Source organism: Ciconia boyciana, chromosome 17 (genome assembly GCF_034638445.1).
Source record: "Ciconia boyciana chromosome 17, ASM3463844v1, whole genome shotgun sequence".
Lineage (NCBI taxonomy): Eukaryota > Metazoa > Chordata > Aves > Ciconiiformes > Ciconiidae > Ciconia > Ciconia boyciana.
In genome coordinates this window covers 6,771,795-6,794,506 of record NC_132950.1, presented here as the reverse complement: position 1 = coordinate 6,794,506, position 22,712 = coordinate 6,771,795, and the positions used below count along the sequence as shown (strand labels likewise).

The 22,712-nt window shown below is 45.0% G+C and overlaps 1 protein-coding gene across 2 annotated transcripts in view; it reads left to right on the top strand.

The window, feature by feature from the left end:
• The window catches only part of SLC43A2 (solute carrier family 43 member 2), a 34,617-nt gene extending 12,393 nt beyond the window's left edge, over window positions 1-22,224 (top strand). The window contains exons 4-12 of one of the 2 annotated variants that reach the window (XM_072882290.1): window positions 5,694-5,786; window positions 6,607-6,740; window positions 7,182-7,384; window positions 8,014-8,157; window positions 11,731-11,869; window positions 12,310-12,442; window positions 13,410-13,483; window positions 15,210-15,333; window positions 16,563-22,224. In XM_072882290.1, coding sequence (XP_072738391.1) covers window positions 5,694-5,786; window positions 6,607-6,740; window positions 7,182-7,384; window positions 8,014-8,157; window positions 11,731-11,869; window positions 12,310-12,442; window positions 13,410-13,483; window positions 15,210-15,333; window positions 16,563-16,724 — 1,206 coding nt within the window. In that variant the 3' untranslated portion in view covers window positions 16,725-22,224. The remainder of the gene's footprint in view (window positions 1-5,693; window positions 5,787-6,606; window positions 6,741-7,181; window positions 7,385-8,013; window positions 8,158-11,730; window positions 11,870-12,309; window positions 12,443-13,409; window positions 13,484-15,209; window positions 15,334-16,562) is intronic. The other variant, XM_072882289.1, reaches the window with a different exon arrangement.
• Window positions 22,225-22,712: the final 488 nt, after the last annotated feature.

The following is a 22,712-nucleotide window of genomic DNA, read 5'->3' as shown; positions in this document are numbered from 1 at the left end:
ACCCTGATCCTTGTCTGTGTGGCTGAAACAGGGCTGGGTGGAAAGTCTCCCAGAAAACAGTCTGTGAAGCACTGATGTTTCTTGAGGTGTAGTTGAAAACTTTCAGATTTAGACTGCATTACCTTGAACTTGCTATTGAAGGAAAACTTTCTGTTAAGGTTACCTCTAATTTAACAAGGCTCAGACACTGGCTGAACTCCTGAGACCTAAATTTGGCAGAGGCTGGGTTTACAGATCACTGTGTACTGTGATGTTGCTGCTGCTGTTGCTTTCATATATTCAAAGCTTTCAAAACTCTGTGCAGATGTCAGTCTCTCCTTCGTATGTAGTGTTCTTCACTGGAAGCCTTGGCCATGGTCCCAAAGAACTATGGGGCAAATGTCATCTTGCCATGCTTCAAATAAGAGCACGGAAGAGAGGAGCACATCAGTACTGCTGTGGGAGAGGAGAGGATTCCCATGCTGCTGCTGCCAACATTGGTTATTGTGTCTCTGGGTGGTTATTAAGGTGTTGCAGGTTATTTTAGAGCCACTGGTGATGATAGAAGTGAGGGCAAGGATAGGGCAGAAATATATTGGATGTGCTGTACTGTGGCTTTTAGCACCAGAAGTAAGCAAAGCCACTTATTAGTGCCCTCATTAGTGAGCCAGTTCCACAGCACTAAGGAAGTACAGCAGCAGGAAAAAGGTCAAATCTTCCAAGAAGAGATCCAAGCCTTGAGGAGGTCTGAAGCAAGTAGTGATGCTGTGAGTTCACAGAGGGAGACCTCAGGTGGAGCCCATCCCCTCCAGACAGCAGTGTGTCTTGTAAAGAGCTGAGGTGGCTTCAGGCCTGACTTTTCAAATCCAGATTCAGGTGTAGCTGCTTGTGCCTCCCTGCAGAGCTGCACAGAGACATTTCTGTACCTGAGGCATGTGAATGTGATTAAAAATAGTCTAAAGGGGGAGGGAAGCACTTCTTCACCTGCATCACAGTGTAGCTGTGGTGGTGACTGTTAAGCAGGTGTATTTTGCTCATTGGCAGCTTACTGTTTTGTCCCTGTGTGGTTCTGCCTGCAAGCTGGGGTGCTCACAGTTGGTGTGTCAGTCACAATCTTCTGTGGTGACATGGTGATCTCTTGTGGGTCCCTTCCACCTGTGGCTCATGGAGACAGAGAGTGTGGTAAGAGGGACACGAGGATGACAGGTCTGTGGCTTGCAGGCTCTGGGTGATGTGGCTTGCATGCACTGTGCTCTGCACTGTGCCCAGGAGAGGCTGAAGTAAGCGCTGAAAGGAGAGACTCAAAGACCTTTTTAAGGACGTTCATTACACAGAGGTGGTGAGCACTAATCAGCTTCTGGTGCCAAGTAAGCTTGTTCTGGCTGACACAGGCACTGACTGCCGAGCGCGCACGTGCACGCACAAATCAAAGCAAGGTGACTTCCTTCTCCTGCCAGCTGCAAGTGACCTGAAGTGCTCCAGGAAATGGGTCAAACCCACTGGTGCATGAGCTGGTCCTCTGCCACCCCAAGCAGATTACAGCTGCTGCTTGGTTAGCAGGGTGGCTGTGAAGGGAGCCCCTGCAGCATGTGAGGCGGGGATGCTCCCCGAGTGCTGCGGCTTGCGGGGCTTTGTCGGGTGTTGAAACCTCCCGGTACACCTGCATGCGTGGGCATGGTGTGATCTGACGGGAGGGCAGGAGACTGGGATCCTCAGTGCCTGTGCAAGGGATAAACAGGATCTCTGAGGATTACAGCCTGGGACAGTACTCCACGAAGCTTTGCCTCTTGGGTTTAAAGCCTTTTTCAGTAACGAGTCTCCAGGGTATCATGAAAGCACATGGCAAGCTGTGGAGCCAAAGCAAGCTGCCGTTCCTGGGTGCCTTGCATTGTGGCTTGGGGAGGAGGGTGAGTGAGTGAGCGAGCGGTGCTGTTCCCAGTTCTAGGAACAAGGTCAGACTGTGCCTGTTGTTAAAATGCAGAGGGGAGATTTCTGCCTCGTGACTTGGTCTTAGCCAATATACGTGAAGATTGGAAATGGAAACAGATCTGTGTTGGTGGCTCTGACAGCAACACAGGAATCTGGCACTGGTTCTGCTTCGAAGCTATTTCACGCAAAGAAATAAACATGTGTGATAAATTACCACAAAGAGCCTTTTATAGATTGTTTTCTGTCCTGTTTTCCTTTCAAAGATTACAGCTGTTTTGCTCTTATTTTCTGCTACAAACAGCACCCTTTATTCAGAGCGGGGGGGGGGGCATCTCTGTGTAGGGAATCTTCTCTGCTTGGAAATATTAGGAAAACTTAGGGCTCTGATCTTTTGTTTGTTGGAGAATGGGAACAGGAATTTCCATATGCTTTGGACAAAGCAGGCAGTTTGAGGCTTTCCTGGAGAACATATTTTTAGTGTCTGTATAACTTCCAAATATACCCCCGATAGGGAAAACAAAGTTTAGCTTGAACAAAAATACCATTTTCCAGTAGTCTAGTTCTCAATCCCTTGACTTTTTCCACTGTTCTTTCAAAGAGTCCTTGCAAGAGGAGGGAAACTGAGTTTGGTAATACTGCTGTGGTATCCTTTGTATATGGATTGTCTCCAGGAAAAAGCTGACAATTATAAAAAATGATCGAAGGTCTTAAACTTCCTATAGGGCAGATGAGAAAATAATCTGCAAGAGGAAACTATCAGTTTACAATTGCATACCTGTAATAAAGGACTCCAGGAAAAAAGTTATGGTATGGCAAAATTAAGTTAGTATCTTTCAGACAGGGCATAAAGTTAATAATACATTGAGTATTATTGACCTTTAAACAGAAGGCATACGAATTTTTGTCACTGTAGGTTTTGTGGAATTGGGGCTGTCATACCAGAATGGGCAGAAGTTAGTGGAGGAATCCCTTCTGGCCTGCAGGAATAAGATCAGAGTGAAGATCAAATCTGTTTGGTGGCAGAAAAACAAAGAGCCCACTTGCTCAGTGGCTTGGTTTTTTTCTCTGTGGTTCATTTTTTCCAATGCTTGCTGCTGCAAAGACAGCATGAAAAATGGCTTAGTAAATATTGTGTGTTATTTTAGTAGCTGGTCTTTAGGTGAGACCTGCAGAGGCATTGCCAGTGCTGGCACTCAGTCTGAGAGGTTTTCTGTCTGGGTATAGACTATTTCTTCCCTTTGCCTCCCCTCTGCCCCTCCAGGTAGTCTCAGATTACTTTTTCCTTCCAAGTGCTCAGTGTTTGCAGTTTCTGCTTTGACTGAGTTGGATAAGACCTTAAATCTCCTATGTCCAATTTTTATTCATCTAGCTGCTTGCTTGGTGCCAAATAGGATTTTAGGAAATCTCTAGCCTTTCTAGGACTTCTGTCCCCATTGAGGCAGAAGCAGACTTGGGTTTTCCCGGACATGACTGCTTGCTTTCAGGCCTGCTCTATGTCTCCAGTAGCCCTCAGAGCAGGAGGATCCACCTGGGAGTTGCTTGTCTGCTATATGAAAAAGGCTTTTTGTGATCTCTGGGGCTCTGGGGAAAACGAGCGTGAGCCAAGAAGCAGCTGTGTTTGTGGAGCTCTTGCCCTGCTCCGAGCTCCCTAGCAGGAGCAGCTGTTTGTTGTAAGTTCTGGAGATTATTTTAGGTTTGGGGTATTTTAGATCAAATGAATGCCCTGCCTGGTGACAGTGACTAGCCTTTTTGCAACCTGCAGATACTGTATTCTGCAGATGCTATTTTCTGGGGTGTGTATTTAGGCCACTGCTTCCAAGGAGAGATTTTTGTGCCTGGTAACAGACCTTCGGATCCTTTGCTGTTTCCTGTCTGCAGCTCCTGAAAGCAGCCTGTTGGCAGCTCTCCCGCATGCAGGGATCTGGGGATGGGTGTGGGGATCCTCGCTGCAGAGGAGTGCAGTGTTTTCTGCCTCTGCCGTGTGCGTCTGCTCGGGGTTCACCAGCAGCATCAGGCTCGGCACATCATTGCTGCTGTTCCCTGGCTGGGGTTATCTGAGGACCTGGAGGCTGCACTGCATAGGAAGCTCTGCAGTGAGACAGAGGGATGATAAACAGCCAGATGGATCCTAGAGTGTTCCTGCACAGGAATACTTGTGTTGTAAACACGCTGGTCCTGCCGTGACACAAGCCAGATTTGCTTGCCTTATATGCTACTCCTGGGAAAGATGGATTTGTTTTTCAGCAGTGGAAGGGGAATGTGATGACAGCATTTGCTTGCTCAGACTCGGTCTAATGTTCTCTGAATCATTTTGTTCAGCAGCATCTTTAAACAGATAAAATGCTGGTTATGCTTTCAGTCCTAGAAGGCACCCACAGTGTCCTGCTTTGAGGCCCTCTGAGGCTGACGTGGTAGCGATGCCCAAGTGAATTTGGGGAGTAAGTGACCCAAAAAAGGAGGTGGGAGGGAAATCTATCTGTCTGCCTGCAGCAGAATCTCTGCCCATTGACCAGCTTCAGGAGGTATCAGCTGAGCTCTCTGTAGACTACAACTCTCTGTAGACTACAACTTTGAAGCTTCTCCCTGTAATTTCCAGTTTGCAGGCCATCATTAGTCAGTGATGGAAACTTGTTCACTTCTGGTTTTTAGAAAAACAGAGAGTTCCTCCTTTCCCAGAAGTGGGAAGGTCTCACAGCTCTTTCTGCCTGCGCCACTCTGCTTTTGAGTCCTTAGTGGAAGCAAGGGCTGGAGGGCCAGCCTGGGAGTGCTTTTGTTGTGGAGGTGGCAGAAGTGGCTGCTGTGAGCTGCTTCTAGCTGCCCCTGCCGAGAGCTTTGCTTTCCCAGCAGATCCTTGCAGAATCAGCCTGGTCTGCTCTCAGCAATGCCATCACATCTGATAGGAGCCCAGGCAGCAAAGTGGGGTGGGTGGCAGGAATAGCAACATGAGGTGCTGTTGCCTGTTTCTTGCTGCAGAGTTCAGCAGCTTTGTAGCTCTGCTGGGTAATAAAGCCTTGGATATCTAGTGTTTGTGATTGCCTTCCTGCACCTAGCTCTAAGCTAGTGCACTTGGGCATCTGAGCCATCCAACTGATGGAGAAATGAGGAGGTTTATCTCCTTTTGTAGAGAGAGTCTGCTTTCACAGAAGGAGCCAGAGACCTAGCTAGAAATGGAAATGCAAACAGCAACACAGTTTGTGTTTGTCTCTGTTCCTTCTTGTTATAACAGGAACTTTCTGGTCTACTGCAAAGATTTGGGTGCTGACCCAAGGTGCATAAACAAACCTGGTAGTTCAAGGTGCAGGGTGTGTTAAAGATTGTGCAGCAGTCACAGCCTGCATCTAACAACTCTTGACTAAAAAGAGGGTGATATGTAGAGAACTTGGGCACATATTTTTTGGAGGGGAAAAGAGGTGGTGGCTACAGGCTTGGGGTAAGGAACTCTTAAAGAAAGCACAAGGGCTGGAGCAAACACTCCTGTTCTAAAGGTAACCAGTGCAAAGTATGCTGTCAGTCTGGAAAGAAGCAGTGTCATTAAGCACATAAATCTTGGATTGCAGATGTTCCCTGACACTGGAGACACCAATGCAACCTGCAGAGCAATATCCTGAAGAGCTAAGTCATTCTTGAGTAAAACTGGCTGCTTCAGATTCTGGTATCCATAAGTCTTAATCCTAAATGCCAGATTTATGTCTGCTATTAGCTTTATGTCTTTTCAAGAAAGCCTCCTTCCCGCTTCTTCCCTTCTCTTGGCAGCAGTCTATTTCAACAAATTTTTCTTTCCCCAGCTGCCCAACATGTTTGGTGACCTTCGTTCCACGTTCATTGCTCTGATGATTGGCTCCTATGCTTCCTCTGCTGTGACTTTTCCAGGAATCAAGGTGAGGCCGTGGGATTGTGACTCATGACTGGTGGTGTTTTGCACCATTTAGCAATAATGTGGCAAGAAAGAGGGACTATTTGTTAAAGCACTTGTCTAGAGATGTGTGTTTGCAAGATTCAGTTCCTGTCAAGACTTCCCAAGTGACTGCCTCAAGAATGCAACAAATAAACTGCAAAGAGAATGATCTGTTTGCTAATAGATGGTAAAATTTTAAAGGTGCTAAGTAAAAGTGAAAAACTGAAGATCTTTTTTATGAAAGGTTGCTTTTTTTAAGCTCTCAGGAGCGTATATATGTGTATTTTTAATACACATGTGTATTCTGTGTAATTGTCACTGATGGTTGGCTTTGAACATAGTTCAGAGCTAGCCAACAGCACTGAAGGGACAGAAGAGATGGTCACTTGGGCTGCCTTGGTAGGTCGCTAGTGATTCTGAACCAGAGATGTTTCATTGCAGAGTTAGCGTAAGGGTGATATAGTAAAGGTAAGGCAGCCTCAAGTGTGCAGGGAAGTTTCTGCAGGCTTTCCAAGGACAAGGTCCTAGATGAAAACCTTTGGCAGTCATCTGCAATAATACAGCTGTGTGCTATTCCAGCTGGACATCATGTTGTTGTTGCTATAGCTGCTGTTAAAGATGTGCATATACATCTTTCTTGAAGCCTGCGTGTCCCAGGATGTTCTTTGTTACCACTTGAATTAAACCCATTTTAAATGTAGCATGTTGTTCTTTCCCACAGCTTCCTCTCAGACCTCATTCAAAGAATATTGAAGTATCTTTCTGCTCTTATAGCCAAAACCATATTCCCTTGTGATTTCCAGGTTATATATGACTTTGGGGTCGCCTTCATCCTTATTCTGCTTGTCTGGGCAAGCTGTGCAGGACTAGTTTTCCTCAACTGTTTCTTCAATTGGCCACTGGAGCCTTTCCCAGGACCAGAAGACATGGACTATTCGTAAGTGTCCTCTAGACAGGCTTTGAGGGCTAATCCCATTCTTAATCCTCTAGAAAGTGCTGGCACAGCTAATTTAGAGGAGTGGACAGGGAACTCCCTTGCATGTTTTTTATTGCTGCCACTGCTGCTTAGGTTGAGGATTTATGTCTGCCATGAGTGTTATGTGTTGACTGGTGAACAACTGTGGAAAGTTGAACTTTCCAAAGTGTAGGAATTATGAAGGAAAATGATCTGTAAGTAGTCATAAGTGTTTCTGTATTGACCTGTGCCAAATTGGCCCAGGGCAAGTATCTCTCTGTGCTCTGGATCCAGACCATTTGTGGGTTTTTAGATGGAAACTAGTGCCTTAAATCCACACATAGCCTTTCTGACTCCTGCAACTTTGCTGCCTCTGATTCCCCGCCCTGTGTTGCAGCTCTCATGCTCTTTACTGCCCAACAGGGTGAAAATAAAGTTCAGCTGGCTGGGATTTGACCACAAAATCACTGGGAAGCAGTTTTACAAACAAGTAACGACTGTGGGGCGCCGTCTCAGTGTGGGGAGCTCCATGAAGGGCCCTAAGGAGCCGACAGCCTTGCAAGAGAACAACAAGCTCTGTCTGTCTACAGTGGACCTAGAAGTGAAGTGCCAGCCTGACAACACAGGTGTGGTTCCATGGGTGCCCCAGGGATGCTTGAGCTGGCACAAGGCCGTCAGCCTCTCTGCTAGGCTCCAGACCTGTTTAAGATAGTGATATGTGATCCATGCATTGCCAGGGCCACACGCCAGTCACCATTATTTAAATACAAGTTCAGTTATATAAGGAATCCTGTCCTTGTATACTTGCCTAAATACACCATATGTTGTTGTTGGTGGTGGGGACAACAGCATAGGTAACTGGTATGGCTGCAGAAGGACAGTGCAGTTGGTCACTGCTGTCTCTTAGGTAGACTGTTGCCATCATGACCAAGCCTTCCTTACTCAGGGGTATGGCAAAAGCAAATGGCTTGAAGCTTCCTGTTGCTCTAATCCACAGAAATAGGCGAGTCTTCCTTCCTGTTTCCCTTTCCCCAGTTACCGGTAGCCAAACTCCAAGCATCTATAGCTGTTCATTATGGAAGTTCGTAAGGCACCAGATAGTTGCTAACTGTGAACTCCTTGGAGATGCCACTGGCACGCAGCGTTGGAATGACTAGCTAGAAGATGGGCTAACCCAGAGGCCAAAGCCTCTTCTGAAATGGTATATGTTTACAAAGGTATGCTGCCTTCTTCAGAGACTCTATTTCTTCTGCAGCTTCTCCCTCCTTCATAAAGAGTGTCTTCAGTCCTATCTTGTTGCTCAGCCTTATCACCATGTGTGTCACTCAGCTACGGCTCATCTTCTACATGGGGGCCATGAATACCATCCTTGAGTTTCTGTCTGGAGATGAAGATCAAGGTAGGGTAACCTGAAGATTTTTATCTGCTTCCTTGGAACTGGTACATGACCCAGACTTGGTCCTTGCAAGAGGCCAGCAAGCCTGATTACTCAGCAGATACACCGTGTATGGCAATTAGTGGTGTCAGTGTGGCTGACAGCTGCTGGTAGGGTCTAGTGGAGGGCTGGAACTGGCCCAGGACAGAGGGGCAGTAAGGTAGACACTTGAATGTCAACCTAATTTTAGCGCAGTGTCTGTTAAATACTATTCCATGTTATTTCCCCAGATGGGTTGTTGAAAGTAGCCCCTCAGGGTGGACTGTGATAATTTTTTTTTTAACTGGAAACCCTATTTCATCAGGTATTTGCTTTGCTTATTCTAAGCAAGCACAAAGTACAGAGCAGCTGACTCTCATGAGTAATGGTTGGACTAGGTGTCTCAGCCCAGCAACCGGGGGTGGGAGAAGTGAAGTCATAGCTGTTTTGTGTAGCTTTGTGTGTGCCGGGGAGGCTCAGGGGTGCTCACTGCGCTGGACTCGTCTGTATTTATAGCTCTGATTCAGTACATGGAGCAAATGGGAAAGAGTACATTAGTTTACTGTTGTTGAAAATATCCAGGATTGCAAAACAAGACTTAGCAGACTTTTTTTTCTTCTTGTCCTTTGTAGTAAGATCCAGTTTGAACTTGTTAAATCTGGATTGTGTGTAGCTGATAAATCAAGAGGCACTCCTCTGAAAACAGGAGTGAGCTCTGGGGGAGGGAAGGAAACTCAGGAAACTCCAAGTGCCCTGGCATTCCCTGAATTGCTTTGTTTCTTGAGCCTTTGACAGCTTGCAGCATTCAGTTCTTTATCTCCTGGCTCAAGAGCCAGTTTAGATATTAAACAGTAAACAGGACAAACTTCACACTGCCTACCTTTCCCAACACTGCATAGTTTTCTGCTTACCTTGTAACTCTTTCACACTGACTTTTTTTCTTCTTTCTTTTTACCCTGGCTTGCTTAGTTATTTCTCTTTCACTTTTTCCTGTCCTCCTTGGTATTTTAGAATTAATATTAACTATATAAGCTGCCAATTCTGTTCAGATCAAGCTCCATATTAAAAAAGGGATTGTGCCCCTTGGGTATATTGCGTTTTTTCTGTGCCACCTTTGAGATTTCTTCCCATTTTCCCCCTCCTCCCCCTGAATGTAGCCTGGGCTTGCAGTGCAGTCTGCTCACTGTCTTGGTGTTTCCATGGCATCAGCAAAACAGTGGTATTGTCTAGGCGCAGCAGTGTCAGGCTGCAAGAGCAATTCCAAGCTGCGTGCAGCTCTCGAGAAATGTAATCTGTGTGGATCAGGAGAGGATGGGATGCTGCTCCCTTGGATTCCTCGTTCTTCTTGCAGTTATTTACTCGAACGTTGATTTGTTTAGAGAGCTCCCTCCACCCACAACTGCTCTTGGGAGCATTCAGCAAGGGAAGAGGAAAGTTGAGTCAATCCTCTAAGTGTTATGGTCAAAGAAAACTTAAATATTCCTGGGAGCAGAACAGGAGAGAAGGGTGTGGAGAAAATAATTCTGATAGGGAGTAAAGTCTTTAAATTGCAGTGAGGCACTGTGTCCTTGAAAGTCCTGCTTCCTGTGCAGATGATGGTGACTTAGACCTGTCATTTCCACCTAGAGGTGGAAAAAGCACTCAGCCTTTGGCTACTTGTCTTCTGAAAACCCCCAAAAGATGGGGGAGAAGCTAAGGGCTTCAGTAGCTCTGTAAATGATGGTGTAATTGTGTTGTGGGAAGGCAGGAGAGAGTAGACTTGTGTCTGGAACCTGAAATTTGGATGCATCTTTTGTAAATTGTCACCTTGCTTTCAAATGTGGTAATACTTGGAAACCTTGTGTAGAATCAGGCTGGGCTGGAGAACTCAGCTGTATGGGGTGCTTGCTCAGGATAGTTTTGAGGGAAAGACATGTAGAACAGTGGATGTAAAGGGTTGTGCCCATGTGTGTACCCTGTGTCTGTTTGCTCTATCCAGGCTTCTACTTCTGCCATATCTACTTCTGCTGGTATTTGCTAGCTATTGTCCATTTTTTTTCCCCTCCCTCCTCAGGAAAGAATGTTTTTTAAGATGATAGATAAATTGAGGAGGCCCTGTTTTGTAGCAGCTACTGTCTCTCCTTCTCTTCTCTTGCTGACCCCATAAATTTAATTCCCTGCTTCAAGTTGGCTTCTGCTCTTGCTGTTTAGAGCCCAAGATTAAGTGTTCAGAATAGCATGAAGAGGCAAAACATGACAGCGTGGCTTGCTTCTTACCCTCTATTAAAAAATAACCAGACAACAGCAAATCAGCTCCAGGAGCGTTTGTAGAGGGTGATGCCACCTGTCTCTCTTGGCTACAGCAGTTGCTATAATGAGATGGGTTGCGGGGCCACTTCAGGGCTTGCCTTTGCGGAGGTAATGGGGGCATGAATGTGAGTTTGGAGGTTGGAGCTGGAAGTTCCTCTTGGTTCCCTTGCCAGCAACTGGAGCCAGGAAAGTATCATCAGGTGCCATGCCTGGGCACAGCAAGGCAGCCCTGCTGGTGTTTACTATAACTGTATAGGAGAGAAGGGCTTGTTGGAAACTTCTCTCCATTACCAAGTTGATTTTGGTATAAGTCCTGGCTGTACTGCTTTGGCTAGATCTAGAAATAAGTTGGGAGGGACAAACTACAATTCTCTTTGGTTGTTTTGCTTACAGTGGTGTAACTTGTAAGCACTCTGTGCTGAGATGGGCAGTTTCAGAATTATGTCCTTATTTCAGAGCTGCGGTACACCGTGACTCACCAGCCCTTCTGCGAGATGCTTAAAAATCTATCACGTGGGCTGCAGAGAGGAAGTAGAAAAATCATTGTGGGGTGGGAGAACTGTTCAGTAACAGGAGGGGACAGTTCTTCTAAGTCCGCTGGCATCAGCTTTCCCTTAGCAAGCCTTGTAGACACTTCTCCCATCTTTAACACATGGGGAATTTTCATCGCTTTGAGTTTTTAATCATTGCTCTCAGATGCTGTGTGTTTTGCTGCTAATCTCCCCTCCCCCTGCCTCCAAACTTGTCTGTTCTGCACAAAATGGGTTAGTGCTCACCTTCCCAGCCTGGCTTGTCCTTGCTGGAGCTTCCCAGCTGGAAAAGATGCAGCTGGAGCTCCCAGGAAGGCAGGAGAGGAGATGACTAAGGCAGGGTTGGCTGTGCAGGATATATTGCTTGTACGAACTTTCCCTGTTGGTCCTAGCCAGAAGAAACCTCACTGGCACTAAGCAGTTGCTGGGTCCCATTCCTGGAGCCCTACTTGCTGTTGGGCTGATGCTGCTCAGAATACTGGTGCAGGATCAGAATGGTTGAAGCAAGGGCGCTCAGTATGTCCACTCTAATGTCGTGCCTCTGGGAGGCTAAATGATGAAGTGAGGCTTTGGTGTCCCAGCTCCTTCAGCCCTGCCTGTTAGCCTGTGAATATGTGGGGTCTGTGCTCTTAATGAGAGCGTGATCAATGGGGAGGAACAGTTTCTTTTCTCTCTTTTTTCTGTTGCTGCTATGGTACCACTTGGACCGACTTTTTTTTAATCTTTTTTTTTCTTGCAGTGGCACTCTACACTTCCATTTTTGGGGTGTTGCAACTGCTGTGCTTGCTGACAGCGCCTGTGATTGGGTACATCATGGATTGGCGACTGAAAGAATGCGATGATGGCTCAGAAGAGAATGAGGAGAGCAACGCTGAGCAGTGCGTAGTGTGCGCCACACGGGACATGCAGCCACGTAGCCGGCCCCCTCTGCTCTGCATAGTGTGTTTTGTGATGAAAGACTGAAAAGAATATTGGTTCTTCAGTATAGAAAAGAAAGCCTGAAGGAAGACTTGCTAATTGCAGAGGAAAGGACCAAACTATCTTCTGTGTCCACTAAGATCAGTCAAGAAGAGCAAATTTAAATTGTAGCAGGGGAGGCTCAGCCTTCCCTTCTAGCCTAACAGTAAGAGTAACAGCACTGAAATAATTGCCCAGATGTTCCTCAGATTCCATTGATGGAGATCCCACCACCTCCTTAGGCAGACCTCTAGCCAAACTGGTTTAGATAAGAGTTGATGTGATATGTGGAGAATCTTGCTGTGAGTTCCAGTAGCTGCTGAAAGTGCTTTTTGTAACATAGGTTTTGCTATCCTTCCAGAAGTGACAAGAAAAAGAAAAAACGTGATCGTCAGATCCAGAAAATCACCAATGCCACCAATGCCTTTGCATTCACAAATGTCCTGCTGGTTGGATTTGGAATCACCTGTCTTATTCCTAATCTACCGTTGCAGGTGAATAGGTCAAATGGATGGGTGTGCTGGAGGGGCTGGCAGCATGGGTCCTGACAAAATGACAGGCAGGACAGTGCCAGGAGTTCCTGCAGGCCAGCAGAACCAGCTAGTGGCAGGAGGGCTTTCTGGTACTGCTGGGAGACTTCTGTACTGCTTTGGGAACCCCAGTCTTAGAGCTGCAACAAGTAATACCATGCAGTTTATCTCTCTTGAGAGAACCTAAAGAAGCAGCTATAGTTAAAGTGTCAGAGTTGATCCACAATTTATTCAAACTTAGAACTTTCTGCAGCTGAGCTCTGTAACAACAAATGCTTTCCTACTGAGATCCTCTCAGCAGTGCCTGTGCATTTAACCTGGGCTTGATTTAAGCTGCTGACGGTCAGAAAGGTTGCTGTAAGAAGCATGACACTGATCTATACAGCAGGTTATTTCTGCATCAAATGCTATGCCAATGGTACCCATGGGATTATAAACCTGTTAAAATATTTATTTTGTGGCACCACCTGTTTTTTGGCAGAGGAGTTTAGTGATTTTATGCTGTACTTAAACATGCCTTGATGACATAGGCAAACAGATATAGCTTGCTTATACTTGCATATTGTCTGAAATAACTTGTGGAAGATTAACTAAATAGGCCACAAGTGCAATGAAGAAGCATTGTGACCCTGTCCAGAGGTTGCTGGGGACGTGTCCTTGCAGCAGTGCCACTTACAAATGAGATAGGTCTTCTGTGTGGCTAACCTCAGGGGGTACTACATGTTAGCCTTTGCAAAGTAAGGAAAAGCAGTGCTTTTAGAGAGGAGTACAAATTTCTTCCCTTGTGCTGATCTTTCAGGTTTTGGTTCTGGGTTCCTCAAGCCTACCTTTGTATTAGAAAGGAGAACAGCTTTTAGGAATGGTTGTACGTTGGGGTCTGGCACACCTAGGTGGTATCTAGGATGTGACATTTTTCTCCTTCTCTTTCCAGATTCTTTCCTTCATTTTGCACACAGTCGTGAGAGGATTCATCCACTCAGCTGTGGGAGGCCTCTATGCAGCTGTGTAAGTCTCTGCTTACCTATAATATGTGGCTGGCCAGATAAACTGGTTTGGGATGGTAAGCTGTCCAGGTGAGAGGGAGATCAGGAACTGAAGTCTTCGTGGTCAGAGGGGAAAAATGATGCAACTTGGTTCCTCGGTCACCACTGGATATGACAGTAGCTGGACTGAAGTCCTAGCTGATGCGTTCCTTGTGTAGAAACAGCTAACCCCTTTGGCATAGCTACTGCAGTGAGACAGGTGCAGCTATATATGGGCCTCAGGTGAGACTAGGCTATCAACACTAAGGTTATGTAGTAAAAACTCAAGGCTTTTTTTGTCATATAATGAGTAGCTATGTGCATGTGTCCAGGTAAAACATTAACATAATTGAATACACTGCTACTGATCTGCTCTGAAATTACTTTGGTAAAGCATTGCTCAAGATGCCATTAGTGATGCCTACTCCCTTTCCCAGGACAGATCATCCATCCTGTTTCCAACTTATCAAAATTATCAATAGCTGAATCTAAATACTCTCTTTCATATTAAGCAATGGTTTTGAAAACAGATCTGCCCCTCTGTCCTGAGCTGTTGGACAGAGGAACAGAAAGAAGCAATCTTTCAGAGAATCACAAAATTGTTGAGGTGGGAAGTGGTCTCAGGAGACTATCTAGTCCAACCCTCATGCTCAAGGAGGGTCAGCTAGAGCAGGTTGCCCAGTACTGCGTCCAGTTGGGTTTTTAATATCTCCACAGATGGAGACTCCACAACTCCACAGACTCCTCCTGTCAAAGGTTTCGGTCCCAATGTCTGGGGAATCCAGACTAGAAAACCCATCTAAGACTCTGCTTCAAAAATGCATAAACTTTTGGTTCCCTGGTAGCTAAAAGCAAAAGATTTTTGTCTTAGGCAAGGTAAATGCCTGTTGCTGTACATATCAGCTTTCTTGTAAACTAATCCTGTTTGACCATTGCAACTCTCTGGAATTTCCTGGAGTGAGGTGTTTTTGCTTTGAATGTGACTTCTTTGAATATTTGAAGGTTTTGATCCACTTCTTTCTTTCTAAGCTTAGTTTAACCTGACCCTTTTTAAACACTGCTCAGTCATGGAAAGAGAAAGATTTTAGACTGTTCCTGAAATTTATTTTTCCATTAGTAGTATCTGATATTCAGCACTTTCCAATCAACAGTATTCTTTAGTTTGACATAAGATCAGACTTGTCCTCTAAAAAGGAAAACACATACTAACCTGTTGTGCAGGTTTCACTCACTTCTAAAGGGAGCAAATTGTTATGACCAGATGAAAATGATTGCTCAGCCGCAAATGCTGTCATCTGGATGAAGAGGCCCTGCTTTTAGCCTGTAAATATCAACACTCTTCTCCCTTTGCAATAGGAACTGTAGTTGCATAAGCACTTCCACCTGCCTACAGTACAGCTGCAAAACAAGCGCTGGATCTGATGCTTCTTAAGTTTGAGAGCTCAGGATGAGAATAGTCTGGAGAGGAAGGCTCCAGCCTTGTCACCAGCTGCATTCTGCTCTAGAGCACTGTGCACGCCATCGGGTATAGCTAAATACTCTATAAAAAGAGGTAGTTATACATAAGTCCAGGAGAGAGAAGTTCTTAATATTATGCCTGTTTTGGGACTGTGCTTTGTTGTGTTAGTCGACTGGGGATGTAATCTGATCTGGGTGGTGTGAACAGTCAAGGTGACATATAATAATGCTGTTGCTTTCTCTGTTGACAGATACCCCTCTACTCAGTTTGGCAGCTTGACAGGGTTGCAGTCGTTGATCAGTGCCCTTTTCGCCCTTCTGCAGCAGCCTCTTTTTATGGCATTGACGGGACCTTTGGAAGGAGATCCTCTCTGGGCAAGTTCTTCTCAAACTTAATGTGAAGGCTTGGTGGTTAAGATTTTGGCTTGTTTCTTTGAAAACAAAAGGACTCCTGTGCATGGACCAAGGTTAAAAACAGCTGGAATTTTACATGTCCCTCAGTCTGCTGTTACCTTGGTACTGTCCAGGAGACTCTTCCCTGTGTGAGTAATGATCCCGTGGGAGGGAAAGCCATTAGCCCTTATGCTGGTGTATGGAAAGGGAGGAAGGGAGCAGGCTGCGCAAGTGCTTCCTGCTAACAGTTTGTGTGGCGAGTCAAAATCTGTCAGGTAAAAGTGAGTGAACCTGTGTGGACCTCAAAATGCAGCAGAACTACTCTGTTCTCTTGAGAGCTATTAGCTCCAATTACCAGTAAATTTGGGTTTGCTGATGCTAATGTCCGAAAAGCCAAGTGGCTATTGAGGGTAGGGTTAATGTGGTGTCTTGATGAGAGTCTGTCTGGGCAGCTCATTAAAATCATGACATGGGTGGTCTTGGGGAGAGTCCTGGTCTCTAGGCTATATGTGCCCACCCCAGCAAGCCTGTTGTCCTTCAGTCAGTGAACTTGGTGTAAAAGAACTGCAGCTTAAACAGCCCTGCCTGTTCTGTGGAACAAGACTCCTGCAGCCATAGAATCATTTAGGGCGGAAAAGACCTTTAAGATCGAGTCCAACCATAAACCTAACACTGCTAAGCCCACCACTAAACCACGTCCCTAAGCACCACAGCTACATGTCTTTTAAATACCTCCAGGGATGGTGACTCAACCACTTCCCTGGGCAGCCTGTTCCAATGCTGGACAACCCTTTCAGTGAAGAAATTTTTCCAATAAATTTTGCTGGAATGTGTCCAGAGGAGGGCAAGGAAGCTGGTGAAGGGTCTGGAGCACAAGTCTGATGAGGAGTGGCTGAGGGAACTGGGGTTGTTTAGTCTGGAGAAAAGGAGGCTCAGGGGAGACCTTAGTGCTCTCTACAACTACCTGAAAGGATATTGTAGTGAGGATCCAGAGCAACAAATTCTTGCAGGATTTAGCTTATACATGTGGTGCTCTGGGCACAGGACTGGAAATATAAATATGGGGGGGGTTGTTGCCAATACACTGAGCAGGGCGTCTCCTGGTTTGCCTGCAGCTGAGTGACATGGGCTGGGTTCTGACACTTTGGCATGCGTGACTGGGTTGTTGTCTTCCCGGCCTGCCTAATTTTGTTTTGTCTGTCTTCCTGCAGGTGAACGTTGGCTTGCTTGGGTTGAGCTTACTGGGTTTCTGCCTTCCAATCTACCTGGTCTGCTACAGACGCAGGCTAGAGAGAGAAAAAAAACAGAAGATGGATGATGCCAAACTTTTCTTCAAAATCAATGGCACTCCCAATGAGGAAGCCTTTGTTTAAACTGGTGCTTCAAATACAACCTCCCCTGTACAGGTTCCTACCACATCCATGGGTTCTACCTGTGATGTAAGCCAGGCTTTTTCTCTCCTGGCTCTGCCAGTCTTTGCTCATCACTGGAGTGAGGGACGGACATAATGACTGAGCTTTCCTCAGATATATGGCAGGAGGAGACTTTCCACTCCTTACTCCAGAACTTGGGACACTTTTCCTTTTTATAAAGGCCACGCAGATGTTGTGTCTTAAATTATCCCCTGATCACACTCTCCAGCAGCAGAGTTTCTGCATAGGAAATTGAGGAGAGAAGGAATAGAGGGATGGGGGAAGAAGGAAGAAAGACCATAATTTGAGTTTGTGAACATAACACACTGAAGTCTGTGTTTTCCCGCTCTTTCCCCAACCTTGGCTGACATTCTCAGATGCAAGCTGCACTCTCCTCCCTCTCTGAGGCTTCATAATGGTCTTTCTGCTTGATATGTAGCTGGACCCAGTGGTTTTACTGTCTATCCAGACATACCCCAGACTGCTTCTGAGGCAGGGAAGGGGGTTTTATTCCTATGTGTATGAGCACAGCTTCAGTGTATTGCTAAATGTTGGCTGCTAGCACTGACAGCTCCTAAATCTTTTATTACTGCAAATGACACAGACTGTGAGCAATGGATCTGCCTTCCACACTGAAATGAAGAGCCTAGTGGACTGCTTGGTCCTAGACCAAGCCTTCAAAGGCCTGGAATTCCTCTTCTTCCTGGCCTGCAAACCACCTGTATGTGTTTTAAAACCGTCAACAGTCCTGGAACCTTTGAGATAGGAATTGGATCTTGTTTACCGATGAAGTGCTTTGAGACTTGTTGCCTTTTGCCGCCTCTTCCCTCCAACATGACCCTGGGAGGGGAGCAGCAGTGTGTATTTAGTAAAGTGGACAAGCTTCTTGAAGCTGAGTTCTGGGGCTCCAAATACCTTGGTGTTCACATGTCGTGAACTGACTTGCTGTTGAAAAGAATCAAGAGTGCAGAACACTCCTTTGTGTCTGGTAACAATCCTGTGGACATATGGCAGGGTGATGTGGTGATGTAATTCTTCCTCTAGCCATAGCTTATTTACATTGTTCTGATAATAGCCCCCAAGCTGCTGAACACCAGGTTACTGTGACTGACCAAAAAGCTGCCAGTTTGGCTGTATTAAGAGCCTTCTATGATGTTGATGCTCTGTCTGGACAGAGTATGTGGTGATTGATTGGATGGTGAAGCTGACTTACAGAGCAATACATGTGGGTAAAGGTGCCCCAGGCCTGTTCACCATGGAGGGAATACAAAGGGAATTATTAACCTGCTTATTTTTTTTATAGAGGTTTTCCTAAGTCTTGTCCAAAGTTGACTTTTCTGCCCTTAACCTTCTTGTTGAGGTTGGTAGCTTAGCCTCTGTAGCCTTGTGACTAGCATGAACCAGTGCACCATTTGGACCTGCTTGGAGCAGGACTGTGCAGCATTGAGGATGAACATCACCAGTGGGTGTGCAGAGCTAGTGGCTGCGGGAAGGTTGGGGACAGAAATAAAACAGTTATGAAGATGTAGTGGTGGTGCTTTCTGAACTGCCAACTCCTAAATTACTGCAAAGCCTGGCAGGGGGTAAGTCATTCAACTTCTTTGTCTGGTCAGAAAAGTACAAGACTCAATCACTGCCCTGTTAGCTCTAAGCTGGGGATTAGAAAAAACAGTGCAATCGGACCTTCCTTTGAGAAATTACCTGGAAACTGGGTGTTAACTCCTTTACTGATGGTTTGAAGCATGCAGATGCTCAGCCCAGCCAGGCCTTCACCTTCCCAAAATAGCAAGCTTGGCGACCTCTTGCACAGAGCCTTGGCAGGACGGCTGGAAGCCCTGCGGAGTCCCTCGCTGGTGGCCTTGCCAGCACAGGATGACGAGGCAGCTTTGTGGGACAGCAGCGCCATCTCGAGTCACTGCCTCCAGCCAGCCTCCTGCGGGCAGTTCAGATGCTACTCCACTTCATGGTACCTTTTAGTCCTCAGTCAGTCGTTTGGAAATGACTTGCCACTTGAGTATTTTACACATTTGTGGAATTTTTTTAATGTGTTGCGTTTATTAAATGTGTTTGTTCCAAGACAGCCTTATTGCCTGCTGTCAACACTTTACTCTTCTAAAACTTTTCGTCTTTTGTTGGCCTCTAGCTTTGGTGATGATTTAGCGACCTTCCCAGCTTTTCTTTTGTGTCGAGCAATAATTAAGGGGGCAGAGTTTTGATTCATTTACCTGTTCACCTGGCATTGTCTGAAGTGCATGTTCAGAGACCCACCAGCAGTAGTACAGCTTGCCTGGATTTCCAGAGGGCTTTCTGCAGATTTCTACATTTCATATTACTCTACTTACTCCTAAATATTTTGAGAAGAAGATTCCTACTCTTGTTTCAAGATATTTGTGACATGACAATGACAGGTTAAATATCTTTTTTTAGTAAGAGCTCAGACAGGTGAGTGTCTGAGCCACAGTCCTCAGACTCAGTGTCTTAATAGAGACAGCTGTTGGAGGGTGTCAGTGTGCTAACTCAGCATTACTTCCACCTCAGTTTCAGAACATTGAACGTGATAGCTTCCACTCGTATGTCACTTGAATTCTTGATATAAATGTCTTTGCAAAACGATGGACTAGAGTGGCATATTTTAATGAGCTCATAGTGGAGATGATGCTGCCTTTGAAGTATGTGCAGCTAAATTAAAGAATGCCCTTTTATTCCTGCCGTCTACCTCCCTGCTGCAGTTCCAGTTCCTGTCCTTTATTAGGAATATCCTCTAACGCAGTTTCATCTGATAAATGGTGGATATACGTGGTTGGTGTCTCTGCTGATGTGCCATGGTGTTTAGAAGCTGCTGGTCAGCTGTGAGGAGTAGAGCTCATGCCTTTGAGTCGCAGTTGCAGATTCTGTTTGCAGATTGAGAGTAAAGTGTGTCTTTGGCTTGCAGTCACAAGGACTAGTGGGTACACAATGAAGTTTTAGTTGTTCAGGGTTGAACAGACAAACGGGAGTGCTTTCTCATGCAGTGCAAAGTCAAACTGTGGAATTCATTGCTGCAGAATATAGTGGGGAACAGAAGTATAACTGTTCTTTAAAAAGGGGCTGGTTAAACGATGGCCTGATGCATCCACTAACTCAGGGAGATTTTAAGTTGCTGTAAATAAGAAAGTTATGCCAAGAAAAGATTACTTTTTCTACATGCTCTGTCTCTTAAGAATTGGTCAGCGATAGAGAAAATATATGCAGGGCTAGGTGAAACACTGGTCTGATCTTCTGGGTTTAATTTACTCTGACAGTTGTGAACCAAACTAATTTTAAAAGCAGTCTTAAATTTATCTATCAAAAAACCCGTATCTGCATGCAAGATGTGCAAATACTCTACTGATTGTGGCATAACTGTTTAAATGCTGCACCTCCTGCAGGGGTGAGCCCCTCAGAGGACAGAATATTCTGGCTTCAGCCTCTTCTAAATGTTGTCTTGCATGGTGCAGAAACAAACACTGGGATGGTCCTGTTACACATGATTGTTCATGGGCAGTTTGCCTTGTTCTTTGATGCTTATAGAAATGTTACTGCGGATTACTTGCGTTTGGAATGGAAAACAGCATCGCTGCTTTCTAGCCAAGTGATGCAGGACCAAGAAAATTCCTGATGCACTCTATATGCATGAGCCGCCTTGTGGAAAAAATAAATGGGCTACCAAAGACTAGCGAGCCACATCAATTTAAATCAATAATGCATTTACCTGTATAGCTCAAATATAGGTCAGTATGTTTAGCTACTTTCATAATTCCTAAATGTTAGAATTTGTAGGGGGTTTTTTATGCCCCTTACCCTCATCCATATGAGAAATACAAGGAGGGTGGTCATGGGAAAGACCTCATCTCCTCCACAGAAGCATCCCCAACTGAATGTAATGAAGCAGAAACCTGATCTGTGAGTACTTGCTGTTTGTAGGAGCCCTCGGAGTCAAGGGTGTTGCTGTGTAAAGGTGATTGCAGCTTCTGGAAACACTGTTCCTGGCCTCTACAGACTCTTACATGCATTTAGTATGCATCTGTATAAAAAAAAATATATATCTAAATTAAACAGAGTGGGGAAGGGAGGAATGACAGCTTTTTCCATTCACTAATCTGTCAGTACCTAAGCCCCATTGACACAGTCTTTATAGCACTAACACAATGGTGCTATCGAGTGGCAGAGAAAATCTGTGGTGGTTTGCTTAATAGGACACTTTAACTTTATTCAGTTACTGTTGTAGAGTATCTGGATCCTTGAGATGAAACTGGTCACAGATATCTGGAAAAAAAAAAGGTAAATCTTGCTGAGACTCCAACTTAACTGCAGTGCTGCTACACCCATTGAAATGTTTAACTCGCACACCAAAGCCCAGCCTCTTCATGCTCCGTCTACAAAGGAAAATTGTAGGATAATGAGATTTTAACTAAGTCAGTAAATCACTAAAATGTTTTAAAGTAGGATATTTCCCTCTTGACAGGCTGCTGAATTTGGAAAATATGCCACAAAATATAAAGTTGATACTGTAGGGTAAAAAGAATGAAATCTTTAAAACTACAAGTTTTGTTACTCTTTTTTTCCTTTGAGTCTTTTCTGCATCTGCGGAGCTTTTGGTATTCCCTACTTCCCAGTTTAGAAGTGCAAAGTATTCATAATGGAAACTAGTATTACAGTAGGATTCCTGATGGGAAGGGACTGGGTTTTTTTTAAATTTAAAAAAAGCCACTTCTGATTTATATTTCACAATGTTATCTTCTCTGGAATAGCTGAAACAATGATGTTATGTAGATGCATTCTTACATGTTAATTATAAACCCTACAGGTCCTTGTTTTTCTACCTGTGCTGCTCAGCCCATCTCTGCGCAATCTGTTTCTATCAAGTGTCCTGTGATCCATGTTATCATCCTTCCTACTGCTGCTTGTCACTTCCTTGTGCCTGACTTTGTCAGTCACTTTTTATTCCTGGGACAATCCCCTTTTTCAGAAAGCCCCCTCTTTTTAACCTGACAGCATTACCGTCCCTGTTCACAAAATTTTTTTTGTAGTGTTTGTCAAAGTTGAATTGTAAAGCTCCATGTGGCAGGCCTGTGTCATCTTTTCTGTGTTTGTAAAGTGATGTGCACTCTTGCAGTACTATCTAAAAATAAATGTGGTATTAAGTTAATCATTAGTTTTCCTTTTGAGACTGAACATAATAAAGCTATTGCTTGGTTCCTATTGAGACTGTGTAAGCATGAATGCTTTACACAGTGTCATCTGCCACATTGCTTGGCTGCATATTCAATCTTTCCTTGACTTTTTCTTCTTGAGGTTAGGAGGTAACAGCCAGATTTGAATTAATCTGTAGCTGAGGAAAAAAAATTAATCTCTTAATTTTTTTTTTATTTATGTTGAGAAAGAGATACAGGGTGAACGGGTATGAAATAGTGAAAGGTGAACAGCTGTGGCCTTAGACAGGAATACTGCAGAAGAGATGCAGGGTGTCAATGGGAAAGCCACACATCTCAGTTATCCATGCTTGAGCTTGATGATGCTGAATGTAGGGTGTTTTATTCTTCCAATCAAATAAAGACAATCCTTGCTCTGTGATTCCAGTGGCAAAGTATTAAAACTAGTGCTCTTTAGCTGTTTTTTATTGAGTACAGGTCACATAAAAGGGTTTTTTTTGCCATTGTCTTCAAATAAATATCTGGGCTTATTCTTAATGCCAAGTACAGCTCTGGTGGCTGCTGCTCGGCAGTAGTACCGAAAACGAAAGAGAACTTGAAAACATAAATCATGACCTGGTGACCAGGTGGCGCCCCATTCCCAGAAGACACATTTACCCCATCTGCCTGCAGCCTTGGCTTATCCCCTAGCTATTTACCTTAATACCCACGTCGTTTGTCAGCCCCAAGAAAAGAGAGGGGGTTTTTAGTTACTGACCAAAGGTGCCACAAACCCCGA